The sequence below is a fragment of the Solanum stenotomum genome, chromosome 12 (assembly GCF_019186545.1).
Source record: "Solanum stenotomum isolate F172 chromosome 12, ASM1918654v1, whole genome shotgun sequence".
NCBI classification, from domain to species: domain Eukaryota; kingdom Viridiplantae; phylum Streptophyta; class Magnoliopsida; order Solanales; family Solanaceae; genus Solanum; species Solanum stenotomum.
In genome coordinates, this window is record NC_064293.1 from 13,527,124 (window position 1) to 13,548,534 (window position 21,411).

The window sequence follows — 21,411 nt, forward strand, 5'->3', positions numbered from 1 at the left end:
CATATACATCAACAAAATCAGCACCTTTCAAACCATTAAGAAGGTTTAAAACATCAGAATCAATATTTAACATGTAAAAAGTACATTTCTTAATTGTTGACTTTACATCCAAATGTCTCAACATTTTCAACACCCAATTCCAGTGCTATTTTATGAAACAACATAATATGCAACTCATCTACATCTATATTAATCTTTTCAACACTAGTGATTCCATTGGCATACCTTAAAGTAGGATCAGATACAAAACAGTCTCCATAGTGAAATTGAAGTGTCACTATAGTTAAAGCCATTACCTTACGATGCATGTAAAGTCAAAAGAAAAACAACTACAGTTAAACCATAAACTCACCATGATGTAAAACAAAAAGCCCTAATTTTTTAATGAAATAATAAATTGATGTAACAGTTAAAGCCATTAACTTATCATAATTGTAATTACTGTAACAATGGACCACTAACAATATCAATACACAAGACAATTGACCAGAAATAAAATATTAATTTTAGTCGAAATTGAGATTTTACGAATAAACTCTAGAATCTACTCGAATTCACGAAATATGACATTGAAGTCACTCGAAGTCATACATCAACTAAGAAAGCATATTACACTAACATTACACCCAAACCAAAGTAAAATCCCCAAAAAAATTTCAGAAAATCGAATGACAATCGACCTTAAAATCAAATAGATACGCACGAGAAAATGAAAAAAATCAGAACTAAAGCAAAAGGCAAGAACTTACAACGAAAATCGGAGTGGAACTGAGCTTCAACTGAGCAAAGGTTTGAAAAATCACAAATGAACGTGTACGTGTTAGTGGAGAAATCGCGGAGAGGAGAAGAGGAGAAGTGGAAAAGTCGCGAAGGTTTGGAAAATTTCGCCGGGGTTGGACTATTCTTAGTTTAACGTGAGTCATTTGCCACGCGGAATATAATATCATACGTGGATTAATTTTTATTTTTTTTTGGCCAACGTGTACGTGTTTGTGCAACACGCACCATACCACAACCAAAAAAGTGTTTAAAATGTTGAGTTTGGATGGATTCAAGGGTCCAAATGACAAAAAGATAAATAGAAGGGTCCATAATACAATCCTATACAAGTACAAGAGTCCACCAGATCATTCTGTCAACTCTTAATAAAAACCTAAGAGAAGTGCTAAAAACACTCTTAAATTTGATGAGAATTTATGGGTATATTTCATTGCAAGATTGCGAGATTGAGGTTATATTTTAGTTCAGTTAGCCAAACAAATAAATATTTTTAAAATTGATAATAATTCAAAAATAAAATTAATAATTTACTTTGAATTTAGATGTGTTTTCGATACTTATTCGAGCTAGGAAAGTAGTATTGGTAGACATTGGTATCTTTGGTGGGACATATTCACATTATAATTTTCTGCAACGTCCCTGTACACAAGTCTCCACCCCCTCTGTCAAAAAAAAATTGAATTGGAATTACCTGCTTCTCTCACATAACCCCAGCCCCCACCCCTTTAGTTGTTCTCTTTCTTCTTTCTTTTCCCTCTCAAACTCATGTAAACCCTTCAACTCACCATATTTTCTTCCAAACCCACCATTTTCAGTTGTGGTTCTTGAAAACATTCTTTATTTTTTGGGGGTAAAAAGAGAATGGGGAGTTGTTTGAGTAAGAAGAGCACTTGTTCTTCTTCTCGTCCTCTTGCACTTGTGAAACAAAATCAAGAAACCTTGGTAGAAAAGAAGAAAGTAGATGGACAGATAGTGAGAAGAGAAATCTTTGTTATCAAACACAGGATAAGTCATGAAGAAGGATCTACTGAATCTTGTGCACCATCGAGGAGGACTTCAAGTTGTACCAAAGATGAAGTTGATACTATTTTGATACAATGTGGGAGGCTTAGCAGAAGCTCATCTCCCGACAGAGGTCTTCCTGGTGAAGCTTCTCATAATACTAATAATAGAAGTAGAAAGTACTCTATTTCCAAGAAAAGTTGGGATTTTGAGTATGAAAACAGAAGTGATGGGAGCAGAAGGGTGAGTAGATCTCCTGTTAGAAGATCTGAATCACCAATTAAAGCTCCCAGTTGTGCTAATTTGGCTTCTAGTGATGCTAATGGGATTAGTGTTAGACCAGGAAAGATGGTGTCTGTGCCTGCTACAGTTTCATCTCTTATGACGGATAAGAATGCTGACCTGATTTCTACAGCTACTATTCAAAGGATTCAAGTGAAGAGAAATGTGGGTGCTGCATCTCCTCGTGCTCGGTCCCGGTCGGGCTCCCCAGCAAAGGTGAATTTCCAACAGCAGCCCTTGTACCTTAGCCGCAGCAATTCCAGGAAAAAAGAAGATTCTCCTTTCAGAAGAAATCCTTCAAGTGAGACTGATACCCCTGTGGTCACGCCCTTCTATATCCAGGTTGGTTGGCTTTTCTAGTCCCAAACAACTCTGGAGATGCTAATAATGCTTTAAATTCTCTATTCATACGATTGCTTATACTAATTATTTGACATGGATATGGTATGGTTCAAATGCAGAAACTGAATGCAGAAAATATAAACAATGGCAAAGTTGTTTTGCAAGGAACTGAGGAAAACCTCAGCATCAGCAAAGCAGCTCCAGATTATGGCCTTACAAATGTTTATGCCAAATTCAAGAAGCAGCAGCTGGCACAGGAAGCTAAAGCATTGAGAACAGTTTCAGGGAATGCTGCAGTGGATATGGTTGCTTCAGGATTCGAAACCTTAGTGCCCGAGGTAATAAGAAGAAGCAGGTCACCGACGCTATCCCGGGAAATAGAAATTAATCATAGGGTTCAGTCAAATCCTACTCAATCATATACTGAGTTATTGCTTGAGGACATCCAAAACTTTCATCAAAAGAGCAGAAACCCTTCATTTTCACTTCCATCTGGTGCAGTTCCTGACTTCAACTCAACTACTAGTTCCAATCTATCCAGTGCTTTCTCTGAAGACAGAAGAAGCAACTGCACAGTCGAGCGTATTAACAAGAATACCAGTGCTTGTTTAGCAACCAATCCTCAGAGTAAAAACAGGTTAGGAATAAAGAACCCATATGCAGAGTCTGAGGTTGCCTTTAGTGATGACTCAATGGAGCCTTCCAGAATACAGAAGTATGCAACCTTTGGAAGGGGAACTGATGGAGGCTCTATGGAAGAACTAGAATCCTCAGAAAGCAATACTTTTGTTGGTTATCAACGATGTAGGTTTTCTTCGTCCTCACAAGAACCAAATTCAGCTGATTCAACCGATTCCTGGACTCCAAAATCTTACAGTAGGCTGTATATGAATCCATTAGCCTTTCAAAAGTGTACAGTATCTGATCATGTTCCTGATATGGATGAAGGTAAAAGTAGAATGACTGCAAATAAGAGGGATTCTGACAACCAGCAACATGGAATAGTTCACAACAGCAGTGAACGTAGAGGACTTCACATAGCACCTGTGGCAGCAGCAGCTGCTTTAACTTATTAAATATATGCAGTTTGTTCGACAATTGATATGTTGCTGTTTTGGTTGCTCACTTAGCAACCTTTTCATATCAGTGTTTACAGAATCTTTTAGTTAAGTAGCTGTGTTGCAAATAATCTTTTTAAGTTTTCTGACAGACATATGGTGGCTAATTATGGAATTTTGCATTTATACATATTTCAAACTTGGTACAGAGATATTAGAATAGGCATAGATACATATGTTAAACCTGATGCTGTGGTAGCATGAAAATTCTCTACACAAATCTAACATTTACAATGTTATTATTCCTGGACATTGTATCCAAGAAAAGTTTCTCTACACCTAATGTGATAATACACCATCTTGAATCTCATGCTTCAAGATTTATGGTACATGGCTGGACAGAAATCCACCTCCAAGCAAGTTCCAGCCTGCATATTAACCGGTGTGTGTACTCTTGTAGGGCCTTAATATAATCTTGAAATATTTTCTATACAGTGTATGTCGCTTCTGCAAATGGAGTAGAAAGCTGCTGAGCTTTCTTCTCTATCCAGACATAAGGAGGGGATCAGTTGATTGCCAGCTATATTATTTTGTATCGCTTTTGTAATTAACCATGTAAATTGCAGCCACTGTGACAAATGCTCCAATTAGTTGCACGGGTGTGAAGGTCTCATCTAGATATAGGAACCTGTATTGGAGTTGAATAACTTAGGCAGATTCAAAGGCAAGAATGTGGAGAACAAAAAGTGAAGATAGAAACCAAATCAAACATATTCTGCTTCGAACAATAGTCCTAAATATTTTTTTCTTAGTAGCAGTTGCAAGTGATGACCAACTTATTGATTGAGATTAAAATAACTTTCATCATCTTATTCAGGAATTAATCTTTTGATAGGAATCTTACCCGAAAATCGATGCAAACATTGGAGTTAAAAAGGTAAGGGAGCTGAGCTTTGTCAGGCTACCTGCAATGCTTAGTCTAGTCAATATTGGTTGTAACTGAAAAAAGTAAGGCATAATGCAAAGTTGACAATCAGGGGACCTGAATCTAACCTCTTGTTGCATTGTAGAAGTATACACCATAGCTTATGGCACTTCCAAAGATTGAGGTATACAGTAAAGCCAACAAGTCATTTGATGTTAGTTCCATCAAACTCCCACTAATGACAGGTTCATGATTGAGAATTGAGATGGCCACCAGAGGAAGTCCCCCAATAACCATGTGCTGTAAATTGTTGAGATATCTGAAGTTAGCACTGCAATTTGAACATCAAAATTATAGTGTACTACTACTCTGTGGAGCCATGTACTTGAAGCATACTTTGTTTCCAGTCATGCTATCATTGATTTCAACGTTGGAATTCAAGTAATACATAACCAAGCCTGTTGCTAATTTCTGTTTTTAATCTATAAAGTCAACCAGCTGTAATTGGGAACAAATGGAACGAAGACCAATTTTATAGCTAAGTAAGGTTTGATGACACAACCACTAGTTCTTAGTTACTCTCCGTTTCATAACTGATATATGATAAAATGAATTTCAACTCAGCAGTAAAGTAATATGACTTACCCATCCAGTAGCCATGACTGGGTCTGAGTATTTAGAAACCCAACGGACCATTACTGTGCCGACAGCCATGCTTTGTGCTGCAAGAAACATCCACCACTCTCCACTTCCCCAGAGTGAAAAGTTGCTATTATCAAAAGAGAGNAAATCAGCAATAAGTATAGCTCATAATCCTGTACAACATGATCGCACTAAGCATATAGAGGTAGACAGACATTTCATTAAGGAGAAATTAGATAACGGACTCATTTGTACGCCATTTGTATCTACAAAAGATCAGGTTGCTGATGTTTTAACAAAAGGATTGCCAAACAACATGTTTCAAGATCTAATAAGCAAGCTAGGAATGGAAGATATCCATTCACCCGCTTGAGGGGGAGTGTTGGCTGATGGAGGATTTCCAAGAAGATATTCTTGTCATCAAAGATGTGATCCTCTAAGATGAGAAGATATTCTTCATATCAAGATATGATCCTCTAAGATCTTAGTATAATTGTGGTAATCTAGAATATCATATTTCTGATTCTTTCTCTTAATGTAAAGATTTAGGTGATTCTATTCCACAATCTTTTATGTATATATAAAGCCATGTACATGACATAGAAAGATATGAATGAAATTATTCAATAATCTTATTCCACACTATCATTGATTTCAACGTTGGAATTCAAGTAATACATAACCAAGCCTGTTGCTAATTTCTGTTTTTAATCTATAAAGTCAACCAGCTGTAATTGGGAACAAATGGAACGAAGACCAATTTTATAGCTAAGTAAGGTTTGATGACACAACCACTAGTTCTTAGTTACTCTCCGTTTCATAACTGATATATGATAAAATGAATTTCAACTCAGCAGTAAAGTAATATGACTTACCCATCCAGTAGCCATGACTGGGTCTGAGTATTTAGAAACCCAACGGACCATTACTGTGCCGACAGCCATGCTTTGTGCTGCAAGAAACATCCACCACTCTCCACTTCCCCAGAGTGAAAAGTTGCTATTATCAAAAGAGAGAGCAGGTACCTGTACAATTAACGCAGTTATTTCAAAGTTGTATTAGTTAATGACAGAAGGGTAACACTGCCCCTATTGCATTTTATATGGCACGCTCCCCTTTTTAGTTTCTAAAAAAAAGATAACACCTCCATTTGGAAACTTCAGATTAAATATCCTATTTTTACTTCAATTGACATGCCTTGTAACAAATGAAATGGCATGGCAATGTTTAAAACTTCTAACGGTACTACGGCGATAAGCCAAAAGTCTTTCTTTCTGTCTTAAACCTCGTGCCCACTCAAACAACGCCATATAAAATGAAATGGATGGAGCAAGATTATGACCATCAAAGGGTTCTCCTACATTAAATATGAAGATTCTCTCCTTTCTTTTTGTTTTGTTTTGGGTGGGGCTAGCAGACTAATTGAAAAAACAAAATCTCCAGTTAAGGATTGTACTACTTTTTTTTTTTTGATAACCGAGAAATCCGTCTGTGACCCGCCCTTTGGACCAATCACAGCCTTCTAAACTCGGTGGATAATGGGCCCGCCCCTCTACCCTTCTCCACTTAAATACCGGGCTTCGCTTTGCATGGTGTGGGGCTTGAACCTGCGACCTAAGCCACAAATCCTCCACCTTTTGCCACTTGAGCTAGGCCTTGGGGCGATTGTACTACTTTCAACAGGTTAAAAGCTAGTATACACAGAAATAATGAAAGGAAATATTGCTGCAAACACATTAAAAATCATCTTCATACTCTTTTAAGGGAGAATGGATTTTACGTGGACATAAGTGTATGCACATGAAAAATGAACTGAACACTGCAAAAGTTATGTCAACATGCATAAAAATGAACATATAGCATATCAGTTATACATATAGAGACTGAGACAGGACCCGTGTTAACATGTGAGGGGACCTAGGCACTCGTAGGTTTTGGTTGAAAATATGCATGCGTATATATATATATATATACACACACACACACACACACACAAATTCTTAAGAAAATATCTATCTATGTGAAGGTGGCACCCGCCATTAGCAGCAATGGGTGCACTGGTTTAGCCACCACCTCTCAAGGCATTCATGCACTTGCCGCTCAAGATTGACTCCCCATTTAGAACAGAGTTTTGTGATCCTTTTTCACTTTGCTATGGGCCTACAGGAGTATTCAATGACCCTCTTCCTTTTTCCTTTTTTTCCTTCTGATTGATAACCTATATTAATTTTCTTCCTCTAGAGTACTTCTAGTTGACTTCGTTTTGTTAAGTGACAATGACATAGCAGAGCTTTCTCCTCCAATCCTTCTTCTAAAGGTTAATTTTTTTTCTTTTATTTTTTTAAAGTTCATCTAAAGGTTAAATTTAGCAGTTCACGATCTTACTATACTTACGAAATTGTTATCACTTTAGGTTAATATGCTTTTGCAAAGTTAGTTAACATTTTCAATCCTGTATATATATGTTGTTGTATATTGATATAAGCAATAACAACGACAACATATCCAATGTAATCCTACAGGTGGGGTTTGGAAAAGGTAAGATGTATGCAGACTGACACTGTTTCCGATACACCTTCGGCTTGAAAGACTAAGAGAAGTTATTCGAAGTAGGGTTGCAAGAAAAATATGACAACAAAATATCAATATACAAAGCAACTGAAACTAACAGATAGTAAAACACATTGAAGAATAAGAAATTACATGACTATCAAATATTACTACTAATAAAGTGGAGAGAAGATAAGGCTAGCCCCCTACCTCTCCCACCTAAAGTGCGGCAAGACTGAGGTACCTACTAACTTTATACCCTAATCCTCAACCTCCATACCCCCCCCCCCCCCCCCCCCCCCCCCCCCCCCCACCTCATTCTTTTTCGGCCAGCCACTAACTCCCCTACTCCTCCTATAGCTAACCTCTAATTTCTCCTTGTTGTCTTCTCTTCACATGCCTGAACAATCTCAACCTCGCTTCCCTCATCTTGTCTGCCTTTGAGGTCCCTCCTACCTCGCATATCTCTCCTAGTATGACAACACATTCACCTAAGCATTTTCATCTGCGCTACTTTCATCTTTTGAACGTAGGCGTTCTTGACTGGCCAATACTCTGCCTTTATACAACAATATTGGTCTAACAACCATTTTGTAAAACTTCCCTTAAGTCTTGGCGATACATTCTTATCGCACAGTACCCCGAATGCAAGCCTTCATTACATTCTTATCGCACAATACCCCAAATGCAAGCCTTCATTTCACCCACCCCACTCCAATACAATATGCGATATCATCATCAATATCTCTTTCTCCTTGGATTATGGACCAATAAACTTGAAGCTTCCACTCTTGGGTATGACTTGTGCATCATCTGGCTCATGCGTCAGGTCATTGAACTTTTACTCCAAGTACTCTATGTCTTGCATAACTTGAAACCATTAGACTCTAGGGTAGGTCTCCAAATTTTCAGCCTATCGTTAACTCCACTGCATGTCTCGTTAATCAAAACGATGTCATATGCAATTGCTCGCTTTTGATTTTACTAATTAATTGATTTATAATTACTTCAAAATGTATTTAAAATTTATTGTTAGTCATTATTGGTTCTCTTACATCATTGATTGGCTAGTAAGTTTGCATCTTCTTCACATAAGATTATTATAAGTATTTGAAACAAAATTTACTTTTCTTTCTAAAAATAATATTGAAATATGCCTTGCTTTGTTATCATGATTGATGAAATTTATGAAATGATTGTTGTTGCTTTAATTATTTTGTGTATCTATAAAGCCATTAAGCGGTTGAACCAGTGTTGTCAAAGGCGAAAAGCGCAAAAAAGCTCTAAGGTCCTTGAAGCTTTAAGTGCAAAGCGCAAATAAAATGAAATATCATTTGTTGAGCATCACCTCTTTAGGATTACGCTCATTGACAAGGTAAAGTATGTTGTAGAGTCTCTTTGTCAAAGAAGTATGTTTTAGAGTCTCGATGACAATACTGAAGTGCCCCTTAAACGAAGTGCTCAACATGTTTTGTGTTTCGCTGCAACACACTTGCCTTTGACGACATTGGGTTGAACTTGAACATATGAAAATGTAAAACCATGTTGATAAGGTTGAAATTGAGACAGTACCACAAACTGTTGGAGAAAAGCTAGAATTATACTCTTTATATCTTTTGCAGCATCAAAATAACAAATATGTGAAACAATGGTAAAGTATGCTATTCGAATCTATTTTCTGCAAATTGAGAAGCATGTATCTTATCTGCAATGAAAACTTTGAAGGGGTATCCCCTTTTGAAAAAGTTGAGCTAAAATGTGTGTTTTTATATTTGTGTTGTCTCGATAGGTGTTTTTATATTTGTGTTGTCTCGATAGGTTGAGAACTTAATAAATCAAACAGAAAATACAAGATCGTCTTAACCCACTTAATGCACTGGTCTAGTTAGACTTATGTAACACTTTAGTGCGCCCGAGAACCTTCAATTCCTAGGAGATTGGATTCAAAATCTGATAAGCTCCATGGTTCCCAGCAGTACACGCACAAAGCACAACACAAACTCTACTATCGATGTCTACAATCAACAATTCACCATCACTGTGTGTCTTGGATGATAACATATTCAGAACAAAATTGAGCATCTGCAAAATCTGAGTGTGGACACCACTTGAAGTTCAACAGTCCCTCATGTTGATTGATTGGTATGACTGGTGGGAAAGAAATCAGATTACTTCTTCCTTTCTACCATTTGTAAGGGGTTAACATGCTATGAGTTAAATTTTATTCTCTAACCAAATGGCTTTCACATACTCTCATCTTACCCTTCATCTATAACCTCAACCGAATAGATGTTCGTCTACCTAGTCTCCTGTTTACCATGAATTCCAACAGACATAAATTTGGTAAAATCTCTGCTTAAATTTTTTAATTTCTGATACCTAATATTGTCAGTGGTATCATATTCTTCACCACTACTTTTGACTTATTTAGAGCACAAACACATGCCAAAGATGGACCGACAAGGATCCTGTTAATCATCATCCACGGTCTCCAGAGGGAGGACAAGGCTAACCTAAAAAATAAGTACAAAAATTGGTTATTTCCTGATAATATTACCTCAAGGAGTAAAAGGCCTATCACCCCGAGCACAAGACCTGCAGCTCCGACAGAACCTATGGACTCACCAAATAACAAAGCTGCAAGCACAGCCACCGTCAGAGGCTGTGAATCTATTATCACCTGAAATCACAATAAAATCTTGTTAAAATTAGGTCCCCTAATCATTTGAATATTATCAATTACTTCCTTTTCTTTTAGCTGCACCAATTAGTTTTAAGAGAATTGCTAATTGATCCTTCACTCACTCTAGACTCCATGTAACTACTTCGTTACTTATACCACTAAAGCTAAGAGTCAATAATTAGGTATTTATTGAATTTAGAAATATCAATCAGATGTTACCAAAAAAAAAAACGTGGTGAGCGATGTTCACGGAAACTCAATGCAGATTTGGAGTAGATCAGCTATATCATTTATTGAACCCATTGTTAAATTAGGTCTTAGGCCTAACTCACACCCCAAAAGCTAGCTCAAAGGGAGGAGGATTGCCCAAGCCTTATAAGGAGTTATCAGTAAGAAAAGTCCCATTTAAAAGGTTGAATGCTGGAGCTTCGGAATTCTATACAGTACCAAAGGTATACAATATCAGATCTACATGCTACGGAGCTAAATGCAAGTTACACTTTGTACAGCACAAGCACTTCCAACTTCTTAGGACATGATGTTTCTTCTTCATAATATTGATTAAAATCTCACAACCAACACTGCATACTACAACAAATTGAAATGACAAAGTAAAATTCATCTTACACTGCCTAAGCCAGCAGATGTCCTCTGAAGTCCTTCTGCAAGAAATCCCTGTCCACCATATAAATCTAATGAGAATGAATGTCGGCCCAAATGAAAAGAATTGTGTACTTAACAGGAAGCTTAAGCCAACAAACATAGGTGACAAAGTAGCAATCAGGAGCCGACAGTCTGAATCTATAATAGTAAATCAAACCAACAGAGAAAGCAACTCTCATTTTCTTAAAATTACATATTCCCCTCTTTATCAGATTTCATTGTAGTGCTAGTCGTTTGTACACTGCTCTTGAGTTTTACATAGTGTTTGCAGTCAAGCTTATTCTGTAACCACCTAAGTCAATCAATTATTTATCTAGGATACAATCATAAACAAGTCCAATACTAACTCACCTATCTTAGCTAAAACGGCTATTGATCAGATAGTGCAAGAAAGATACCTGAAAACAAGTAGCATCAACTATAGCGAAGAGTGTAATAGAGAGCCAAGCATTGAATCCAGAAGGGTAATTCCTACCCCTTGAAGCAGCAAAACCGACCAACATTAACCCAGCTGGAATCAACCTAAATGATGAAACGAAAAAAGGTCCAGTCTTTGGCAAAACCTCCTTCATTGCAACCATAGCTGTACCCCAGAAGAAGAAAGGCGAAATTAGCAAACCCCATTCCAAAATCGTCTGGAGCAACTCCATGGACGACACCCTTTCATCTTGAAACCGTAAATTATAGTCTTTGGGGAATTCCTCAGAAGGGTTCACTACACACTCCACGTCAAGCCCAGTTCCTACACAGTCAAGTTCTGATGATGATGATGGTGGTTTCTGTTCAACCCCGGATTCAGTTTTTGAGCAAACAGTAAACTTTTTGGTGCGGAAATGAAGATTGTTGAACGAAATTGTATTTGGGTATTGTAGAAATTCATCCCTTGTGTGATTAACTGAGTGATGATGGAATAAAGAAGAGGTTTTGCAAAGGGAATTTGTTGGATTTCTAGTGAGTGAAGAGCAGAGAGGAGTGGAGGAAGAAGAAAATGGAGACCACGCCATTTTTCTTCTTCCTTTCTCTCTTTTTTATTATTACTACTAACAAAAGTAATAATTCAACTTTCGTGTTTTTATAGTTTCCCAGAATGAATGAACAAAAAACCAAAGGAATAAAAAATCATGAATCTCAAGGAGTGGATTTGACAAAAAGAAGGGACAGCTGAAATAGCATTTTTTCTCTCTCTATTTTGGATGCTCTTCAATTTTACCTCTTAAATTGATTTTAGTTTCTGCTCTTACCGCATATTTTATGAAGAAAATTATATAAGTTAAAATCTAATTTTGTAAGAGTAGCTTTCTAAGACGACATTTTATAGACATTAATTCAGCTTATCTAATTTGCATAGCAATTAGCAAACCTTTTAGAAAACTTTGTCCTAAGCATAAGTTGTAAGGTAAACTTTCAGAAATGACTATAATTTGGTTTAGTTAGAGATCTATAATTATAGTTTACTTAATTATAAATTAAAATTATACATTTGGGGGAGGAGAGATGCAAGTGAGAGTAGGAGAGGGAGGAGAGAAGAAAGAGACGTTAATTACATGTTGTATTCGTTATATCAGGTTATATCACGAAAACAATTGATACAACTGATTTGTATCAAAATGAATACCATTGTATCAAAAACTATTGTATTTAGCTACATATTAGAAGGAGAGAACCGAGCGAAATCGAGAGAGGGAGGAAAGAGGCAAGCAAGATCGAGAGAGGATGAATTAATACATGTTGTATTCATTGTATCACGGATACAATTAATACCGAATACAAATACAATTAATACAAAATATAAATATAGTATATATACAATTGCTATAAAATACAAATCTCTCACTTATATATGATTGAATGCAATTAATACATAATATATTTGACAAAAAAGATGAATGCATATTGTATTAGTTGTATCAAGTTTTTCACAAATACAATTGACGTATAATACAAATACAGTTGATACATAATACAAATTACAATTGTCATATTATGTAGAATGTTTTTTTGGGTTGCAGTTATTTGGGGTGGAGAGAGAGAGAGCAGTGTGAGAAAGAGAGAGAGAATACTTGCTATAAAACCATATAAATAGCTACAAATTGTAATTATCTTTATCATAAATACATATCACATATAAACCTTTATTGTGCGATTTTCCCTTTAGTTAAACAAGGTACAAGTTATACCTATAGAAAAACATTTTCTATTACCTTGCAAATTTTGTTTGCCTTGGATATTTTTTAAAAATAAAAATAAAATAAAATTAAAGACCAAATCCAGAAAATGACCCTTTTGTATGGTCCACCAAGGAGCAGGTGCAATTTGTGATGGGCCTGTTTTATTCAGTTCAAAAGGCACAAAAGTAGAGCAGTTTGAAGGATTGAGCTCAGATCCATGAAGTTTTTCAGGTACTTAAGCACTAGAGCAATTCAACTTGACTTAATTTTTTTTTATGAGGTTAGTTCGAACTCATGTTAGGTAAGATTTAGGGATAATTACGCAATATCATTTTCTTTTTTCTTTAGTCCAAACTTCTCCACAAGCTTCACGCTTCGGTGAAAAATATTCACATTCAATAAAATAATATCTTTTAAGTCAACTTTTTCAGAAAGTATATAAAATTCTTAACTCATGCAATTACCGTCTTTAGTCAGCAAAGTAAATAAGACTAAAGTGCATGGAAATGACTTATGTAACATTAACAACCTTATAGAATTGAAGCAAAGTTAAAGACCAATCAGCTCTTAATTCCCACAAGTGATATATATACCATATCAGTACATTATATATATATACACTACACAACTATTATTTACACATCATATATACATGTTAATACACCCTGTTTTTCACTAAAAGAAAGTTAGACAATGTACAAATGAAGTTGCATTTTTTTTCGTAGGATTATTCAAACTTATGTCGATTAAATTTCCTAGAAAATAAGTAGTTTTTATTGAAAATTTCTCTATTTGAAACGTAACCTCCCTTGTCTTTTTACCAAAAATCATTTAGACAATGTAAAAAATAAAGTTGCATTTACTATTGGTTTTCATTATAATAATTATTAGAGCTCGTTGTACTTAAGGAACAGAGAGAACACAAAAGGTTTTAAGCTTTCGCTAGGGTGTTCAAATCGATAAAAGATCTATTCAAATAAAAAATCAAATATTTTTTTTTTTAATTTGATTGATTTGGTTTTATATTTCTTAAAATCAATAATATTTGCTCTGATTCAGTTTTAATAATTTAATAAATTCACTATATTGTTTGACTTTAATTTTAAACAAATCTCAATTCAAACCAAACTATCAACACCCCTTCTAAGGGCTAACAATCAATTGATGATGATGCTTATTCAACTATATATTTTACGTGTTACTATAATTTAACTAAATATTGAAATGATTAAATATAGAAAATGACAAAGTGAGTAGTGAAGATAAATCAAACTGGAATAATTATACTATAATAACTCAATTAAATACAAAATAGTATGAACAGAATGATGCATAAACGCATCCCATTATTGTAACAAGCTCAACAGGAAAAAAATTAATACAATCTATCTATATACAATCCTCCACCTTATTGTTGTAGACAAAAAATAAAATAGTGGTGGATTATAGTAATCAAGAAAAATAATATAATGTACCAATTAAAACCTAAAACGAACCTTACACTTATTATCCCTGATCCGAATAACATTATCCTGAGATAAATTATCCACGTTTAGGCTGCACTTCAACAAGAATTTCCATTTCATTAGCTTCAATTTCCCCAATTTAATCCTCACAGGAACCTTAACTCGAATATTTAATGGAATTTTGCCTTGCTGTTGATCATCACTCAGTAATTGTAACAAATTTGTAGCATTCTGTGTTTGTCCTGTTAAGTGAACGTTGAGTTGCGTAGTATTTCTATGACCTTGATAAAACTTAGGTAATTTCCCTTCGCATAAATTTGTGCCTTTGTACCATACACTCAAATGGCTTCCGTTTTCGTAGTAAATTCCGATTCGTTTGTTGGGATTTCTTGCGGTTATGTTCACGTTAAATGTCGCAGACAAGCTCGTGTCGGTGTTGAGGTTAAATTGGGTAATTCTCATGCTATCGACGGAGTATTTTGGTAATTTTGGTTGGAAGACTAGGTAAACTACGGCTGCTGCGATGCCTATGAGTACGATTAGTAGGAAAAATAGGCAACATGACCAACATAGGCATCTTACGCAGCAGCCTCTTTTCTTTTTTGGTGGTTTTAAGGGTGAATATGGGGTTAACGATCTTTTCAATGGTGGTGGTGGTTGCTGACGTTCAGGATCCCCGTTCTCTGAACGGGAAGAGCCACGTGGCACCAACGGAGCTGTGGGTTTGGGTAGCGGGGCTACCTGCGCCGGCTCCGGAACCGAAACCGGATGGATTTTTTGCTGATCAGCCATAAGGGAAAATGTTGTTACAAGAATTAATAAAGAGAAGAAAATATTGTATGAATGTTTCTATTTTGGACCAAGATATTTTTTTTGTATATATAGGAGTTTGTAAGGGCTTAGATAGATGTGAAAGTGGCACTAAAATTCAAGTAAATTGAAGCATTATTGTAGGTTATGAAGCTTCCTTACTTTGACTTTCATGTTTGTTGTCTCGTGTTTGAATAAACAAAAATTTTCAGTATTTGGGAGTCTCCACCTGCCTTAATGAGTCTTATGTTCCTATCTTGCTTTTGCATACCCCTTTTTTCTTTTCTTTCTACGGGTTCAATATTCATGTTAAAGTCTGATTAAATTTAAATTCACATAAAAAAGTTTCATATTAGGATAAAACGCTCCCTAACAAAAGCCAATTCCTTATCAAGAATAATTCGAACTCAAAAACTCTGATTTGCATACTCTTATTTCAATACAACTTGGTACGGAGTTTTTAAAAAAAAATTAAAATACGTAAAATATATTAAAATATCTTTTAATTTTGTGATTTTAAATATATGAAATAAAAAGTTAAATGAATAAATTTATTAAAAAAGAAAAAAAAAGATTTTTAAAATGGACTAAAAAATAAGTACTAGTATTTCACAAAAGTTTAGAGTTGAGGAATGCCAAATTTTCTTTGTTGAAGACTTGGGACGCGTTAATGCTTAGGGGTCCGAAAGTGCGGCTTTGGTGAATTCATCAATCATCATCACATGAGAATACACGTAAAATAATTTTTAAAGTAGATTCTTCTCTATTTTTTAAATTAATAAAGTCTACATTTGATATGGAAAATTATCTATTGTGTGAACTTGTACTATTAAATTACAAAACATAACATCATTCAGGATTTTTAGATCATTTTGTGGTAGCGATGTTTGTAAGTTCGTAACCGATAATCAAAGTTGAATCTTCAATATTATACTGTTTAAATATTTTAGTTAATACCCTTGGAAAAAAATTGTACGATCAGTAGTATCCAGAGTCTTAAAAAACGATGATTTATTTAACATGTAAAAAAACATTTTCCCCTCTTTAAGTTTGCTCAACACATAAAAATTAATAGTAGTGAATTTACATGATAATTGGTAAGATGTAATTCAATCCTTATGATATTACTCTTATTTAGAAATGAGACTTAAGGACTAACACTGCATTAAATTAGTTGTACAACATGCATATGCATAGAATTTTCTATATTAACTTTTGACTGCATTAAATTAGTTGTACAACGTACAAAAAGAATTGTACATTAACTTTTATAAATGACAATTACAAGGACTAGCATTGCAATTATTATTATTACTCATTACTTACAATGACTAACATTGCAATTATTATTATTACTCATTACTTACAAGGACTAACATTGCAATTATTATTATTACTCATTACTCCTTATTAGAATTATTATTATTACTCATTTTACTCTTTATTAGAGTTGACACTTTAAAGGACGAACACGGCACTACCAAGTTGTACATAAAGCATTTCAAATTGTACTATAAAATTAATTGTGCCTCATTAATTGTACACGTGTCTTTCTATATATACAACAACCCACATGAAGAATTACTTTTCTGACTTTTTTCCTCAGTTTCTCTCTATATATTCGTTTTTTTTTCCTTTTTTTCTACTTTCCATTCTCCCCTTTTACTCTCTCTTTAGTTAATCTTTGATATTACATTTTTTATAGATCTTTAAAATATTTTGAATTATTAATTATTGTGACTTATAATACTTTGATATTTACGTAGTTTACAAATATATAAATTCCATTTTTAAAAAATTGAAGATATCATGCGCAAATTTTGGGTCAAACTTAAACTATTTGATTCTCCAAAAATAAAAAGTGTCACATAAAATGGAACAGACGGAGGATAACTCTCAATTAAATTTATTTCAATTTTTATTTTCCATTTTTAACATAATTTTTCAAGTTGGATTTCTAGGAATTGTATTGTAGACCCATTTAGATTTTACCCTTTTGTTTTAAATTCAAAACAACCCTAAAAAACAAATGGTGATTACAGACAACAAAATTTCAATAATAAAGAAATTTGAACGATAAATTCTTCACTATCAGATGACAAAATTTGAAAACCATTAAAAAGAAAAAAAATGTATAACCATACAGAGATTTAAATAAAAATTTAGAAAGCAATGGAAGAAATCAGTGGTAGGCAAATCAAGAAAATAAAATTTGCCTAAATAGTAGACGTGGTTTGATGAGAAAGAACTATAATATAGGTATTTATACAAAAGTGAAAGATATTGAATAGCCAATCAGATTGGACCAAGTTTATAGATGCGTGGGGACTTAACACAATTTTTTAATTGGTTCACGGTAGCGAAGATCTCTGTTTGTGATAGTGAACAACAATAATAATAAATATATTTACTGTAGTCTTATAAAGTAGAATATGAAGATGGTAAAGTTCAAAGAGATCTCATCTCTTCTACTTTAGAGATAAAAAAAACTATTTCTCATTAACCCTTTTTATCGTTACGATAAAACATTAAAAAATACTACTATATTACTCCTTATTAGAAGTGACACTTTAGAGGACGAACACGGCACTACCAAGTTGTACACAAAGCATTTTAAATAAAAATAAGTTTACATATTTAAATGATGAAAAATAATAATCTTAATTAGTTAGTTTCCATATCTTAATATATTATTATATTTAAGTTCAGATATCCAGTTACTTTTTGGGACAACTTATATTGGGAAAACAAAATAATATAAGAAAAGAAATTCAAAAATAAACATAAAACAGAACAAAAAAGAGAATTAACTACGCAAAAAAGATTCAAAAAAATTACACATACAAATTCCTATTTCTTTTAATTTTGCTTGGCTTAAACACAAAAATATTAAAAAGTATATTTCACATTTTAAATAAATATTACATTCAATATAATAAATTCTGTAACATAATAGGAGTTATATTTGTACATTCTTACACTAATAAAGAAATTAATTATAGAAAATGAAGACAATAAAAATAGAGTTATTGAGACAAATATTCTATTATAAGTAAATAGAAAGCAAAGAAACTAATTGTATTTTCAAAATTATAAATTAACGCAATTTTGAAATAACTTGAAAACTCTTGGAAAACAACAAAAATTAAAAATATAAAGACTGCAACTTCACTTATTAATAAACAACTTGAAATCTCCTCAAAAACAACAAAAATGAAAATTTTAAAGACTGCAATTTTACACATTAATAAATAATTTATTTTTAATAAAACCAATTGTATTTTCAAAATTATAAATTAACTTTTCATTTTCATGTTCTATCATTTTTGTTAGTAAAAATTGCTCCACCAAACTATGAAAGTATATGTACGTATTTCTTTAAGTAGCATATCAATATCCATCGACTCATTTCATACTTTTATGTTTTAAAATATTATAGCCCACAAACACAATAAACTACTATTATCAACAAAAAAGTGAGATATGAATTTACATTAAGAAATAAATTTTTTGAAGAGTGTTATCAATATAATATAATCAAATTATCTAAGAATTACATAGAGGTCTAAAGAGAATAATTTAAAGGGAAAAGGGCCTGATATACCCCTCAGCTTTATCAATTAGAGCTGATATACCCACCCCTCATTATGGTAAACTTTATTATAGATGTCCCAATTTTTTTTCAATACAAAAACTAAAAAACAATATAGTGGAAAAAATTTGTGTTAAATTATAATATAGCCACAAAAAAAATTGGTTTTAAAATTTTCTCTTTACACTAACGAACGAAAGAAAAAATTAAAATAAGAATAAGAAACTCAAAAAATGATAATCAAAGACTTCAAAAAATAATTTATGTATAAAAAAGATTAAAATATACCTTGAAATTCGCTAGAAGGATCATATATACCCCTACATGATTTTTTTAAAATTTAAAAGTCAAAAATATAATTTAAAACTATTTTTTTCACTTCCGTTAAATTAAGGGTATATGTGAGCCGTTTGTATAACGGTAAGGGTATATATGAGCCACTATCATAACGAGGGGCATATCAGCTCCAAATGACAAAGTTGAGGGTTATATCAGACTCTTTTCCCTAAATTAAATAATTTTTTAAAAAAAATTCAAGATTTATATCTTCACGAACACAAACAAATAATATTAAATGTATGATTTCAACAAAGAAAGAGTTGTAATTATATTAGACATATCAAATTATTTTACCTTGTAAAATCAAATTATGTAAGAATGTTTAACCATTTTCATTATAGATATATCTCCTATAATTTGCAAAATATAATCAAATAAGTAAAAAAATTATCTAGCAAAAGAAGAAAAAGATAAAGAATAAGGAGAAAATTACATTTAATCATAAGTCCTCCTACACATATAATCATTTTTGACAAAACATAAATAATCCAAAAGGAAATAATATAATAGAAACATTACTTCTTAAGCACCTAAAAAAATAAAGAATAATCAATCTATATTAGCTCAAAATCCATTAATCTCCATCTTTGGATGATTTCATTTCATCCTATATACAAGAGTCAAGAAAGATAATAACAAATTATTACTCCTAAAATGAATCTCCATTTTTATGGTTATAAAGAGAATCATAAAAATAACAAACCAAAATAATTTATCCAAAAGAAACAAAAATATGCTTTGACATATTAGCCTTACTTGCTAATTAAAAGTAATATATGAAATCATAATTCCAAAAGATAATGCACCTTAAAGCTTAAAAATATTGTAACATGTCTACCACTAATTCTCTAATTGAAGATCACTACAATATAACACACAATTTTAGGGTGATTTTATAGTGTTAATATAACCTTCTACATTAAATAATTAGAGGTTACAACTATGAAAGGCTTGAGAGGTTAGGAATATGAAAGGTTTGGGAGTTATGAATATTATTAATTCTAATTTAAGAATAGAATTTATATAATTGAAGAGGTATAAGTTAAGAAGATGATTTTGCAAGAAAAAAAATAATTGAAAGAAAAAAAAAAGGTCAGGAAATAGAGAGGTGCCACATCACCTTCTCTATTGGCTTCTCAATTATAATCTATTCACTCCCACCTCCTCTACACCTCAACCAGTGTGGCCGTCCTTTCACCTTATATGTGAACCAATCATTGTCTGAATCATTTCCTCCTTTTAAGCCTTATTTTGGACATATATAATTATTGTTGAACATAGATATACAAGTTGGAAGATTGGTATTAAAATCATCAAGTTTGAGCTACATGATGAACATTTCAAGACCAAACATAAGGATATAATATACTAATTTTAAATTGGAAAACTAATATTTATGACAGTGCCATGATGTTTTGAATTGGAAACTGAAATTTAGGATAATAATGTTCTAAATTTTGAACTGAAAAATCCAAACTTAGAATAGCAAAATTGACAATGTTAAGTTTTGATTAATATTTAATACTTTATCCTTATAAGTTGCATTTAGAAGTTTTGAAGTGAAAATACATAATTTAGGGATACAATTTCTTGAAATTTGAACTGAAAAATTCAACTCATCTAAAATATTAAACTAAGAAAATGAACATGAGAATATAGAATTATGAATTATGAAATTATCTCACAATACCAAAACTGCCCTTATTTGTCTCATCACATTTTCAGCACAAGGTACAATTATTTTAAGCTGTGTTAGTCCTTTAGAAGTACCACTTCTAAATAAGGGTAGTAATAAATATATAATATAGGAGTAAAATAATAAGAGAAAAGAAAATTGATGGGTAAAATGTTCTTTAAAATTTGTATAAAATAGAGAAATCTCATACCGTGCTAATTACATCCTATTCCGGAAGTCTTCTTAATTACAATAATTTTGAAATTTTCATTGCTCTCAGATACATTACTCAATTGTTCGATACATTGTAAATGATACATTACTTAAGATTCAGTTGCGTCGAATATATTCCTCTACTGTCGAATACATTGGTCTCTACTCCGTTGTTGTGTCATACATTCCTCTATTGTCGGATACATTGATCTCTACTGATT

The 21,411-nt window shown here is 33.0% G+C and overlaps 3 protein-coding genes across 3 annotated transcripts; 1 reads left to right on the forward strand and 2 right to left on the reverse strand.

Moving 5' to 3' along the window:
* The first annotated feature begins 1,544 nt into the window (after positions 1 to 1,544).
* On the forward strand, positions 1,545 to 3,834 carry LOC125848149 (uncharacterized protein At1g65710-like). The gene is made up of 2 exons (XM_049527962.1): positions 1,545 to 2,406; positions 2,526 to 3,834. Exons 1-2 carry the CDS (start codon positions 1,642 to 1,644, stop codon positions 3,480 to 3,482), a joined length of 1,722 nt encoding a protein of 573 aa, XP_049383919.1. The 5' UTR covers positions 1,545 to 1,641; the 3' UTR covers positions 3,483 to 3,834.
* LOC125848152 (WAT1-related protein At3g02690, chloroplastic) lies at positions 3,625 to 11,969 on the reverse strand. The gene is made up of 7 exons (XM_049527966.1): positions 11,326 to 11,969; positions 10,892 to 10,939; positions 10,139 to 10,261; positions 5,907 to 6,056; positions 4,518 to 4,689; positions 4,369 to 4,429; positions 3,625 to 4,152 (listed from the first exon to the last, which is right to left on the reverse strand). Exons 1-7 carry the CDS (start codon positions 11,929 to 11,931, stop codon positions 4,050 to 4,052), a joined length of 1,263 nt encoding a protein of 420 aa, XP_049383923.1. The 5' UTR covers positions 11,932 to 11,969; the 3' UTR covers positions 3,625 to 4,049.
* A 2,427-nt stretch (positions 11,970 to 14,396) lies between these two features.
* On the reverse strand, positions 14,397 to 15,394 carry LOC125848154 (NDR1/HIN1-like protein 6). The gene has a single exon (XM_049527968.1). The coding sequence runs from the start codon at positions 15,351 to 15,353 to the stop codon at positions 14,574 to 14,576; it is 780 nt and encodes a 259-aa protein (XP_049383925.1). The 5' UTR covers positions 15,354 to 15,394; the 3' UTR covers positions 14,397 to 14,573.
* Positions 15,395 to 21,411: the final 6,017 nt, after the last annotated feature.

Excerpts from the sequence above, each read along its gene's own strand:
- LOC125848149 (XM_049527962.1), top strand. The coding sequence starts at position 1,642 with ATGGGGAGTTGTTTGAGTAAGAAGAGCACTTGTTCTTCTTCTCGTCCT. Across the intron at positions 2,407-2,525 it reads TCACGCCCTTCTATATCCAG|AAACTGAATGCAGAAAATAT; the intron begins GTTGGTTGGCTT and ends GTTCAAATGCAG.
- LOC125848152 (XM_049527966.1), bottom strand. The coding sequence starts at position 11,931 with ATGGCGTGGTCTCCATTTTCTTCTTCCTCCACTCCTCTCTGCTCTTCA. Across the intron at positions 10,262-10,891 it reads CATCTGCTGGCTTAGGCAGT|GTGATAATAGATTCACAGCC; the intron begins GTAAGATGAATT and ends TTGTGATTTCAG. Across the intron at positions 6,057-10,138 it reads TAGGCCTTTTACTCCTTGAG|GTACCTGCTCTCTCTTTTGA; the intron begins GTAATATTATCA and ends TTAATTGTACAG.
- LOC125848154 (XM_049527968.1), bottom strand. The coding sequence starts at position 15,353 with ATGGCTGATCAGCAAAAAATCCATCCGGTTTCGGTTCCGGAGCCGGCG.